The sequence below is a fragment of the Brassica napus genome, chromosome C2, assembly GCF_020379485.1.
Source record: "Brassica napus cultivar Da-Ae chromosome C2, Da-Ae, whole genome shotgun sequence".
NCBI classification, from domain to species: Eukaryota; Viridiplantae; Streptophyta; class Magnoliopsida; order Brassicales; family Brassicaceae; genus Brassica; species Brassica napus.
Genome location: NC_063445.1, coordinates 26,039,839 through 26,052,808, shown reverse-complemented (window position 1 = coordinate 26,052,808; position 12,970 = coordinate 26,039,839). Strand labels below are relative to the sequence as shown.

General features: G+C 34.0%; 1 protein-coding gene across 1 annotated transcript; it reads right to left on the bottom strand.

Moving 5' to 3' along the window:
- Positions 1–6,270: 6,270 nt before the first annotated feature.
- Positions 6,271–7,865, bottom strand: LOC106378160. Its single transcript, XM_048748902.1, has 3 exons — positions 7,485–7,865; positions 6,775–7,236; positions 6,271–6,474 (listed from the first exon to the last, which is right to left on the bottom strand). Exons 1-3 carry the CDS (start codon positions 7,863–7,865, stop codon positions 6,271–6,273), a joined length of 1,047 nt encoding a protein of 348 aa, XP_048604859.1.
- Between the last annotated feature and the right edge of the window lie 5,105 nt (positions 7,866–12,970).

Below are 12,970 nucleotides of genomic sequence, written 5' to 3'. Positions count from 1 at the left end.
TCGTGGTGGTTGTCATGGCCGGTTCCGATATAAGATTACTTGTTGTATTGAATTTGGCCAGTTGGCTTGTCAAGCTTGGCTTTGAATCGCCAAAAGTTTCCGACTCATTTATTCCTATCTACTAGTTATTGTCTGGTGCGGGTTTCAGGAGCCATATCGACTGGTTATTATATGGCGGGCCTATATATTCCGGGCATGGAGTCTTCTTGGTCCCTTTTCTTCTGGTAGTCGTAGCTTGTTGGAATTTGGTTGCTACTGCGTGTCTTCTCTTCTTATTAAAGTGTCGGTGGACGGTGTTTGTTAAGGTCTCGTTTGTGGGATTTTTCCTTTGAATTGTATTTTGCTGTGGATGCATCTACATGCTTCTTCTCTTCCATTGTGTTGTGGATTGAAGTATCAATATGAAGCACTGGTTTCGATCTACAGCTTTTTTTCTTGCGAGGAAGTGATCATTCTCTTGTTTGTAGACGGTTGAGCTTGGGTACACGAGTGTCCGTGTGTAAGAGCTGTTGGTCATTTTTGGCGTCTTTCCCTCTTGGAGTTTCAAGATTCGATCTTGTGCCTTGCTCTCTCGTGTCTCTGGTTCATGGTGACAGTTGTGTGGTTCGTAGTTATTGGCTCTGTTTTCGCTTTGGTCTTGCGATTGTTCTGCCGAGTGTGTACCCTTTGGGTTTGTAGTTGTGACATGTGTTGGTTTTTGGTCTTCTTAAGTTTGTGGTTCTTGTGGTCAGCTCAAGCATCTATATCGTAATGGTGTTTGATTGTCATCGCTATGGAGTTTATTATCAGCTTCTTCGCTTTCGAAAGCACTGCAAATGGTCTCTTTTATTTCAGTATGTGGTTTGGTTTTATATTTCGAACGTGTTAGTATGCTTCTACATTATGGGGCTTTGTCTTCAAAATGTACAATTTATTAACTCTCGACTTTTGGTTTTGAAAGGATTGCATTCTTTATCAGTTTTGTGCTGTAACAATGGTTCAAATGTTCTAATAAATTCAGCAGATGACAAAAAAAAACATTGCCCATGCTATGGATGTTTTTTTTGTTTGAACTTTGTGCTATCGATGTTATGTTCAAATAATAATATTTTCTGGTAAATGTTCAAATTTTGTTAAGACAATATGGACATATATACACAAAATTCGTTTTTCGTATTTATAACAGTGACAAATATGAAAAAGAAAATGTTATTCACGCCCATTTTTATTGAAACATCGATGAACAACTAGTGAACACATTATTATGTTTTCAGATTTAAGAGATGAAAATGAGAACTCGTCTGTAAAAAGGTCAACACTTTTGCTTCACTTTTAGATAGCCTTTTTATTTTTTCCATTCCATCTTGGGGATATATATTCTCGTATTTATATCCTCAGACTAGTTTTTTTTCCCGAACGGATTTACCCCTTTCTCAAAAAAAAATTAATGAAGGGATTTGCCACTATACTCCTCAGACTAGTTAATTTCATTAGAGTTGACTAACTTAATATCTAAACAAATTCTTATAAAACAACAAAACTTAAATCGTATTCGAAACATTAAGGGATTTATTTACGCATATTTTTAGAACTAGTTTTGTTTACACGTTATCTGCATGAATTCAAATCTACATGTGATTTTTTTTCTATCATATCATTGAGATGGACATGTCTATCTTTTAAATCTTATTAAAGTAGAAATACTTTAAGCTTTTGTTTGTAAACATAGATAGCAGTTAAAAAAATAGTGTTGTTTGGAAACATAGATAACAGTAAGTTAGGAAAAAAAAGTAATTGGCTTATACTATTAAAAAAATTGAAAATTCATTACATTATATTAAAAAGTAATGGACTTATGTTACTTGATATACATTATTCAAATGAAAATAATAATTTAAAATTTATTTATATCAAAAATTCATTCAAAAATATACATATATTCAAAATTTGATTTTTACAAACATATTTTCCAATAACCATTAAAAACTGTTTTCAATATATATAAGAAAAATACAATACAAAACCCAGTTTTAAACACCAACTTAAATTATGGTTTTTATATTTCACATTAAAATTTAAAAATATAATATATGTGATTATTTATAAGATTGTACGTATAAAATATTATTAATTATAAGAAAACTTATTTAATGGTACGTATAAAATACGATTAATTATATGATAACACATATTTTTGTAACCTATGATGACACATATAGGATATATAATAGTGATTAGGGATGGGCGTTCGGGTTCGTTTCCGGGTATGTTTGGGATTTCGTGTTCGGTTAAGATCTTTGAGGATTCGGTTCGGATTTGGATAACCAATTTAAATTGGTTTGGTTTAAATATTTGGATAGAGAATTAATAATTATTTAAGTATTTTTAGAGTTTTGAGTATATTTTAACTATTTTAGATATTTATGTTTGATTATTTGTATATATTTTCAAGTATTTAAAAGAACTTTAAAGTATCATATATATTCTGCATCTTTTTATATATATTAAATCTAAAAGTAATTAATATATATAAGTATATAAATCTATTTTGGATACCCAAAATACTTCGGTTCGGATCAGATTAGGTTTCAGTTCTTCAAATACCAAAATTTTGAATAATTAGGATATTTAATCAATTTCAGTTCGGATTTGGTACTACTTATTCGGATTGGGATCGGTTCGATTCTTCGAATTCGAGTTTTTTGCTCAACCCTAAATGGTGGCATAAAAAACAAATAACATCATATTTTTTTTTAAAATGCATTCGCGTAGGGGCGCTGATCAAAATCTAGTAACAAATTAAAACCGTACACATGGACATATATTCTATATACTAATACAGAAATTAGATCTCGTCATTAATATAATAGCATAAAGTTAGAAAAAAAAAGAAAAATATAACTTATATAAGTAATTAATTTTCAAAAAAAAGTTATAACGTAATTATATAAATCATTCGTTTAACGCAGAGACCGATGCCTTTTACCCCACCTGCATATGATTGCCTGAACAGATATCGTATTCCGTTCATATGCTGTAAAATACGATTTTATTATTGACAACAAAATAATGTACCCTTTTAGCAAAAAAAAAAAACAAACAAACCAAAATAAGGTACCTTTTAATTTTTTTAAATTTTCAGAATACATTTTAATTTTTTTCTAAATAAACTATGCATAACTTAGTAAAAAGTCAATAAACTAAAAAGAAAAAAAATCCAGAGATCCCAAGGGTGGCACTTCGGTTATTTTCTCGATTCGGTTCGGGTTCGGTTCGGTTTGGGTTCGGTTTGGTTCTAGTATTTTTCCAACTAAAACAAATCATAGTTAGTTTGGTTCAGTTTATGTTCGATTCGGTTTATATTCGGTTCGGTTTGGTTTGTTTTTTGAATCAGTTTAATTAGGTTCTTCTTAGTTTAATTTTTTTTGGCTTTTTGCAAAAGTGATGCAAAACTCAAAATCAACCACAAAACTAACCAATGATTTTTTTTGGAATTTTCATTTTCCTTATTCACCCCACAAGTTCAAATTATTCATGAAAATGCCTTTAATTTTTTTTTCTTTTCGAAAATGGGCTTTTTACTCTCTCAACCTCATCTTCTTCAAGTATTAACAAGATTGTCATTGCCATCAATACACAAACCACCATGAACAACCAATTTGAAGCTCTTAATGCACCTAGACGACTTCTGTGGAAGTCGTCTGAGATAAACAGATTAGTTTTGCAATTGACCGGATGTGTCAAAATTTGACTTTCCCTGGACGACTTACTTGGAACCTTGCTTATCTTGGACGATTTCCATGTAAGTCGTCTGTCGGACGAATTTCGTGTAAGTCGTCTACAAAAAATAATATTTTTTGTTTTATTTTCTAATTGCAAAACTAACGTGAGACGACTTACATGGAAGTCGTCTCGTTATAATAAAATATTGAATTTTTGGTTTTCTACCGGACGACTTCCAAGTAAGTCGTCCAGGGAAAGTCAAATTTCTGACATAGTCCGGTCAATTGCAAAACTAATCTGTTTACCCTAGACGACTTCCATGGGGTAAACAAAAATATGCCAATATTTACAAATGAAGACTTCCAAAGAAGTCTGCTGTAGAGACGACTTCTTTGGAAGTCGTCCTGTGCAAAATTTTAATTGCAAATGACCTAAAAGGACGACCTCTCTAGAAGTCTACTAGACGACCCCCGTGGATGTCGTCTGCCTCAATGTTTAATGAGCTTGCATTTTCTATGTTTGCTAATGTGTTTTGTTTTGTTTTTTTCAGATGGATCGTCAGTTACATGCAGTGTATGGAGAATGGTTGTTGAAAGATGACTGTTGGAATTTTGTGGTTGGTTGGAGCTATCTAGGATGAGAGGACGCACGCCCCGGAAGCAACACAAGGTTTATAGGTGCTCGGTCTGCAAAGAAACTGGCCATACGCGTCCACATTGTAAGAACTGACGTGGACGACCCTCTCGTTAGTCGTCCAGAAGACTTAACTCCTGGACGACCTTCTCGTTAGTCGTCCAGAAGACGTAACTCCTGGACGAACTTCTCGTTAGTCGTCCAAAATACTTAACTCCTGGATGACCTTTTCGTTAGTCGTCCAGAAGACTATCCATCTTCGTATATGTTATGACTTTGTGTTATGAACTTCTCTGTATTGCAAATTATCTGCTTCTGTTATGACTTTGTGTTATGAACTTCTATGTATTGCAATTTATCTGCTTCTGTTATGGGTTTACGTGTTATGAATTTAATTGCAACTTAAAAAAAACAACAACTCCACCATTAGATTAGATTATCCAAAAGGTTACAACAGTACCAAACTAATTTCCTACGAAATGATAGTTTGGTACGAGGATAGGTTACAAAAAAACTACATCCTATCCTGACCCTGTTACAAAAACATCACATTCCTAAAACATCACCTTCATGTCATACAAAAGCACATTTCATCCCACAAGTTCAAGTACAAATAAAACACCATTAACCTTGCTCGTCATAAGTTCCCATGTTCTCATCATTGTCTTCGTTCTCTTTTGCAAGGCCTTCAGGAGTCTCCTGAAATATAGCCAACGCCATCTTCTCCCTTATAGCCTTCGCGTTCTTGTTACAAAACTCTGGAGGAAATGACATTCCAAAGAGCATGGCATTCGTTGTACTTCAGAGCCCACACGCCACAATCACCAGCTCGGCACTGAGGTACTCCAACGGTAACTCTCACATATGTGTATGGCTCCAGTGTGTGTTTGACACGTTCTTGTCAGAGCCAGCGCACTCAACAAGCAGATAAGGGACCATGTTGACAAAAGGCTCCATGAGCACATCGAGGTCTGCAGCTTTAATATGTGTTAAAATGCTGTCCCAGACGACTATGTGCCTCTTAGAGATCGATATCCAAATAGCAATCCAATGCTCGTTCCTGAAGTTCACTGGCGCATAAATATCATCCACATCCAACCCCCAACCTTCATAGATTGGCAAAATGTTGGTACCATGCCTGCATGATAATTCTACGCCCCACCTGGGAGTCTTCTTCGTAAGCCGTTGATGTCGCCCTTGTCGTTCTTAAATTCCGGGTACTTATGGGACCACTGCCGAAAAAATACATGATAAAAAAAGCACAGTCTCTCGCTCCTGAAATGATGTGGATTATCTCGGTACTGTTGCCTCAGTACATTAATAAAAGCATCCATATGCTGCATATAAAACAATTCAAGTAAAGTCTTCTGTTAAGTCGTCTAGTAAGTCTTCTGTTAAGTCTTCTAGAGAAGACTTAACAAACGACTTAAGCGTAAGTCGTCTGATAAGTCTTCTTTAGAATACTTAACAGAAGACTAACTGGTAAGTCGTCTGTTAAGTCTTCTAGAGAAGACATAACTACTGGTAAGGGGGAAACTAGAAGACATAGCAGGAGACTTACTCCGTCGTTCAGCCATTCTAAGGGGGTTCAGAGGGTGAAATAAAACCGACTTGGACGTCTACGTGGTTTTTTGTCCATAGGTGTTTTAAAATAACTGCAAACACAAAATGTAGATAAGCAGGATATTTTGTATACTAAAGGAAGCTATTATGGGACATTCTCACTTACTGATCAAGTTTCACCTAGTCAGTGATCACCTTCGACATCTTCTTGTCATAGGGTGCAAAAGGATCATAGCCTTGGCCAACCCTTTTGTTTGGAATGATCACTTTGGCAGTGTTGTTTCCCTGAAAAGGAGTTTGCTGTGAGGCAGCAAGTTTCCTTGCTCGCTCACTCTTTCCACGGACATGTGCCATAGCAGCATTCCTCTTTCTCTACCTTCTAATTTCCCCCTTCTGTAAATCTGAATCAGTGGGTACTTCGTTGTCCAATACAAGAACTCTAGGTTCACCACTATGTTCTAGAGGCTCATTTGCTATCACAACACTCAGGTCTTTCGAGGAACTCGGTTCTTGGGGGTCATTCTGTCCTGCTTTCCCCCCATTTTGTCCTGCTTTCGCCCCATTCACACTCTCACTCTGCAATTTCGATGTACAAAATGTGTTTATAAAATATTAACCAAATATCCAATTCAAAGGATGAAACAAAATCCATACATAAGCAAATGATCCAAGCACACTAGAAACAAACACACATGTTCCGACATACAAGAAACAAAGCACATCATTCTTAATTCCTAGCACTTTTTCTAGTCAATCTCTTCTCTGTGATTTTGGGAGAGGTTTTGGTACTAACCCCGGATTCGTGCCCACGCTTTTCCGGATTTGAAGTTGTCATTTGAAGTTCATTAGATGCAGTCCCTTTTTTGGTGATTCCACCTTCTTCTCCACAGCTTTTAACCTATCCCTCAACAACTTGATCTCCCTAAGGCACATCCCAAACCCATCCCTCATGACATCAGCTATGCCCTTGAAGCTTTTTTCAATCTGCTCCTTGGTCATCCCACCAACACACGTAGAAGCCTCTGAACGAGCCTCTGCACGTGCCTCAGCAGAAGGCACTTTACTAGCCTCAACAGAAGGCACTTTCCAAGCCTCAACAGAAGCCGCTTTACGAGCTTTCTTCCGAGGTACTGCACTTTCCTCCTTCACACCACTCTCTGTCTCCGCTGCACTCTCTTCCTTCTTCACTCTCGGTTTAGTACCGGTGACTTCCCAGCAATTCATGGTCCAGTTCCAATTAGCTTTCGTATTAAACATGACTTTGATTATGTTCTCCGCAAAGTCCCATCGTGGAAACATCTCAGCAAAGTCCTTCTGGACGAAGTTGATCACGCTAGTCTGCAAAAAAAAAAAGATATAGATATCAACTCAGATAGCAAAGACTGAAATCATCCATAAAAGACTTCATAAAAGACTTTAAAGTAAGTCGTCTGGTAAGTCATCCAGAGAAGACTTCGCAGAAGACTTAAAGTTAAGTCGCCCAAACGACATAACTTTAAGTCTTCTGCGAGGTCTTCTCTGGATGACTTACCAGACGACTTGCTTTAAAGTCTTCTGTGAAGTCTTAGGGAGTGAAGTTTAAATACATGTCTGCTAATGACCTCTTTAAAAAATATGCGTCCTTTGCCACCATCGTAAGCCAACATCAGCGGAGACGGTCTGTTTGGTAGGGAATGCTCATAATTAGCACCAAATTCTGGCAGAGCAAAGTACGCCCACACCTGGAGAACTTGAACAAACCCATCAACAGTGTATGAATTTGATTCCAAATTTACACCCTTCAAAGACTCCATCAGCACCTTAAACGCCACTCTCCCCCAATGATAATTCTCAAATCTTTCTAAATCCATCACTAGCCTTGCAAGACTAGCCCGTGTAGCGGTTGAGTACTTTCTCCCTTCAATGAATCCGTGAAGATGGCAAGGTATCCGAGCCGCATGCGATCTTCCCGAGACCACTCCTCGCATCTCCCAAATGCTACTTTTATATGTCCAGTACTTGGCCCAGCATCGACATCAACACCCATCATTTCCCAGAAAGCAGCCATCTCCTTCGTTTCCTCAACCCTTGGATTTTCCAGGTCCTCGATGTAATCGCAGTTCAGACCAGTGATGTGTTCAAACTCCAACAGTGAAAACCTCACTGGTTGTGGACCAACGAGACTCCAGAGCTCATACTTCTTCTTGATGTTAAGCTGGAAACCGAGCATATAATGAACCAGCCTTGAAGCCCAACCAAAATTCATCTCCTTGAACTTGATGAACACTCCCAACTTCGACTCCTTCAGCTCCTCATATTCGTCATCGTTTAGAGCTCGCCTTAGAGCATTAAATAAATTCGTGTCATCAGTGTGATACGAAATGCTCTTATGTGCAGGGGGCTCTTCCCCTAATGTATATATCCTCTGCGGGAGTGATGGTAAATCCATTTTATGGCCTGTAAAACAATCAAAAACAAGCATCTCAAACACATAAGACTACTAAGAAGACTTGCATGTAAATTGCATGTAAATTTTAGTGAGAAGACTACTGAGACGACTTCCAGGAAGTCTTCTACAAAGTCTTACACTCTAAAAGACTTCCAACGAAGACTTAGGTCGTCTGGAAGACTTCTAAGAAGTCTTCTACGAAGTCTTACACTCTGGAAGACTTCCAGGAAGTCTTTTACGAAGTCTTAGACTATGGAAGACTTCAAGGAAGTCGTCTGAGTAGTCTTTCTGAATAAATACAAAAGCTGTTTCTTTAAAAGATGGATGACTTACAGTCGGAGAAGATATGGTCTCCAACGGTTACAGATCTGCAAAAATCAACGGGAAAAGAAGAATCAAGACTACAATTTTTGGGTTTTTACGGCGGCTAAACGCCTTAAGACAAGAGAAATAATTTACCGGCGGCGGAGTTCAACGAGACGGGTTTCAGATCTGAAACAAAGGAACCGGTGAGAAATCAGGGCGTAATCGCATTCGTAATCGCCTCTGGAGAGAAACGGCGCTAGGGTTTTGGAAAGTTGTGAAAAAGTGAAAAAATGGTATTTATATGTCCGGTAAATGATCCGGTTAGGTTTAAAAGTACATTGATAAAATAAAGGATTTGGTCCGGTATGGACGAAGAAGTCCAGCAAAAACTATTCACCAGACCCTAAACGTAACCCTTAAACTAAATTAACTAACTAAACACTTCATAAAATCAAATTAAACTTCAAAACTGTTTCCTATACACAAAAATAAACACTTACAGGTAAATTTAATTTTTCGAAAAAATATTCAAGCTTACCAAAATCTAACCCTAAGAATACTTACAATACTACAACATATGTTGCCAAACCCTAGACCAAAGAATACCATGATTCACTACCTACACTCATCTATGTTGAAAACAATTCAGTTTTGTTATATTTTAATTTATCACTTAAAACTGTTTATAGTTACATGATTTTAATTTTTCGCTTATCAAAATATTTTTAACAAAAATTTATAAAATATTTTTAAGATCAGCTACACGAGAAGACTTACTTTGAAGTCGTCTATAAGACTTCTAGCATCTCAGACGACTCAGACGACTTACTCGGGCTATATTTGTAAAAATGGTTTCTGTTTTTTTTGTTTGGTCACAAGGGGCTGGCTATAATTTCACAAGGATTTTAGGTTAGTTTTGCATTTGATTCAAGTTTGGGTATACGTTTGTGTTTAAAATCAAGTTGTGAGTCATATTTGGCAAATTCCCCTAATTGTTTTAAGAGAAATTATGTTTTAAAACATAAATTATGTAAACATAAACTATGTGAACTAAATTCAATATAAAACTGAAACAAAAAACTTTTAAAAAGTCACAAAAGTATATAAAAATTAAAAAAAAACGAAAGTTAACTAAATAAAAAAAACAACATCGTTAATAATATCTCTTATATCATTATTAAAAAACCTGCAATGAATCATCTTCCATGTGACGCTGTGGAGAATGATTTTTTTTTAAAATAAAAATTGCTTTAGGTTTTAGGTTTAGATTTAACATCCACGTTTACATATATAAGAATAGAAAAATACAGACTTTTTTTTTTAAATCAAATATTTTGATGTTGGCAAATTAGGTGAGAAGAATATATGTTAATGAATGAAAAATGGAAAATACGTGGTTTGGTATTAGAATTTTAGTATATTTGTATTACTAATATTTTTAATTTAAATAATTATAAAAACACACCGGTTTCTCAGTTTGGTTCAGTTTTAAACCGAACCATTCGGGTAGGAGAAATCTTCAACTGAATGGTTTGAATTAGACTTTGGTTCGGTTTGAATCGGTTTCGGTTCGGTTGGTTCGGTTTGACTCGGTTCAATTTTTTTGCCCACTCCTAGATCCCAGTTTCAAAGAAAAAAAATCCAGAGATCAGCTGGAAAAATATAATTGGGAGTAGTGACTTTATACATAAAAAAGAGCTAAATGGGTTACATATATTATATATATATGCTTTGTTAGAGTCTTCTTAATATATATGCTTTGTTAGGGCATTTCTAACCAACAATAATGTTTTAGTGTATACACTAAAATATATTATTTTCCAACCGCAACACCAAATTTCACATTAATATTTTAAATTATTAAAATATAAAATTTTGTTGTTATTTAAAGTTTATAATATAACTAATAATTATTATTTAATTTTTAAAATATAAACAGTAATGATTATATTATTATATTACATCAAAACAAATTCTAATTAATTATTTTATTTAAAATATTTACTATTTTAATATATAATAATATATATACTTTAATAAAATATTTCTCTATATGATATTTTTCGTAAATATCTAATTTACTGCTTAGATTCATTTATTATTTATTAGTTTATTTAATATTTTACCAATAAAAATATTATTTAGTGTGATGAATAATATCACATAAAACTTTACTGTAATATTATTCATTCACATAAAATAGTATAATTTTAATTTTGAATTGGTAAAATTTTAATGTGAAACTATATTAAAATAGAGTTTTACTGTTAGATCGGAGATAACCTTAATTTTATTAGTGTTTTTCCGAAACAAGCGGTTTTAACTGTTGTTCGGGTTTCTAAATTTATGTTTATATCTATATTCTTAAAATAGAATTACAAATAAAATTATCCCGTAGTTTTACAAATTATTGACACTTTCATGCCATTGATATATTTAATGATTCAAAATTTAAGTTTCCTTTGTTTTTTCAGTTTAATTAATGCAATTAAAATAATTAATAACCTATCTTTTATGATTCTTTATCTTTTTCTATTTAATTAGTGTATTTTGCTAAATCTAATTTTAACCAAAAATCATGGCAATAATTATTTAAGAAAATCAATTTGTCATAACTATCATATGGATATTACGTATTTCTCACATTCAAATACTAAGCATACCATCATTGATGTAAACCATAACAATTCAGGGTTTTATCTATAAAATTCAAACCAATTACACAAATTAATATATTCATACGTATGTATTAATTTAGTTATCTTATACCCCAATCATTTTTGTAGTATTTCTAAACAAACAAAATCAAAAATATAAAAATCAAAACCATAATATCTTTATTTATCTTTCAAAAGGATAATTAAGGAGGAATGAGGGGTCAAAAAAACAAAATAAAATAAATTACCCAATATATAGTATAAAATTATTATGTGTAGAGATGTATTTTAAACTTATATATTACTGTATACAAAATAAATATTTATTTATAAAAAAAGAAAAACAAAAACATGCGCGGATCAAGTTAGTTTTAAACTATGAGTTAAGTTTTCTTTTCCTCTAATTTCTTTCTAAACTTAGAACTTCCGATCAGTTTTCCCGTCCGGTGGCCGGCAGCGGCTCCGTCGACGGTCACCATCGACTTTTTGCTTTTTGTTGTATATATTCGATCTTCGGGTCAACTTTCTACTTCCGTTTTCGGATTATATATATCGCTAGGCAAATTTTGATGTGTTCTTCAATCTTGAATCGAGTACATCTTCAAGGTTTCTATGGTGTTTCCGATTTCATATTGAATAAATAAGGGTTCCGATTTAATTTGGAGTTTGTGTGACTATATTTCTCTTTCAAAAGCATCATTGAGATTCCGACCAGCTTCAGTTGGTGGGTCTTCATCAGAGGATATGCATCGATACTTCTTCTCGCAAGTCAGACTTTGCCGTTGTTGTTACCGGTCAATCGGCTTATGGGTGAAGCGGTTCTTATTGAAGAAGTTGAAGATGAAGATGGCTTAATTTGGGATTGATTCAGAAGGGTATTAACAAAGTTAGCGTTTCTTTGTAAACGGTCCGACAAAGATTCCTCGGAAGAATCAATTGAATTATCTTAGAGTTATAATCCGAAGGTGTTAGATGCTCCATCTAATGGCGGCAGTGCAAGACAAGATAATTCCAGCAAAGTTTTGGTAAACCCGGCAGCGGCGACCGTTCAGAGGCGGAGGCGTTATCAGAATTTCCTTTTTCGTGAAGCAACAACGTAGTGGACGCGTGTCATCATACATGAAACGCATGGCAGATTAACTGACCATCATATTGAGTCGATATAGTGGGCTTAATTACAGTTGTAATCGGGCTTGGATTGGTTTATTTTAAACTTCTTTTTGTAATTGCCCATTAGACCTTTCCTTTAATGGAAAATATTGACAGAAAAAAAATTATCTTTATATCTTATATATTAAAATAGAAGTCACGACTTTTTTTCATGTGTAATTTTTTTAATTTGGACAATCATTTAGAAATCTTCTTAAATGTATTTTATTAAGACTAATAATACATAAAATCTTTAAAATACTTTAATCATAGTATTTTTTGATACCTTTTGATATCTTTTCATTTTAAATATAAATATATTTATTTTAAAATTCTAACAAATCTGTTTTAAAAGATTTTTACAGGATCTTCATTTTCGAAATTATATTTAAATATTTTCACTAATTTCAAAATTAGTTTGAAATATTATTATACATTAATAAATTCAGTAATCATTTATAAAATGAAAAATAAAAAATTCTGTAATATTTTATATATTATATAATCATAATCAATCATATTAAAATAAAAT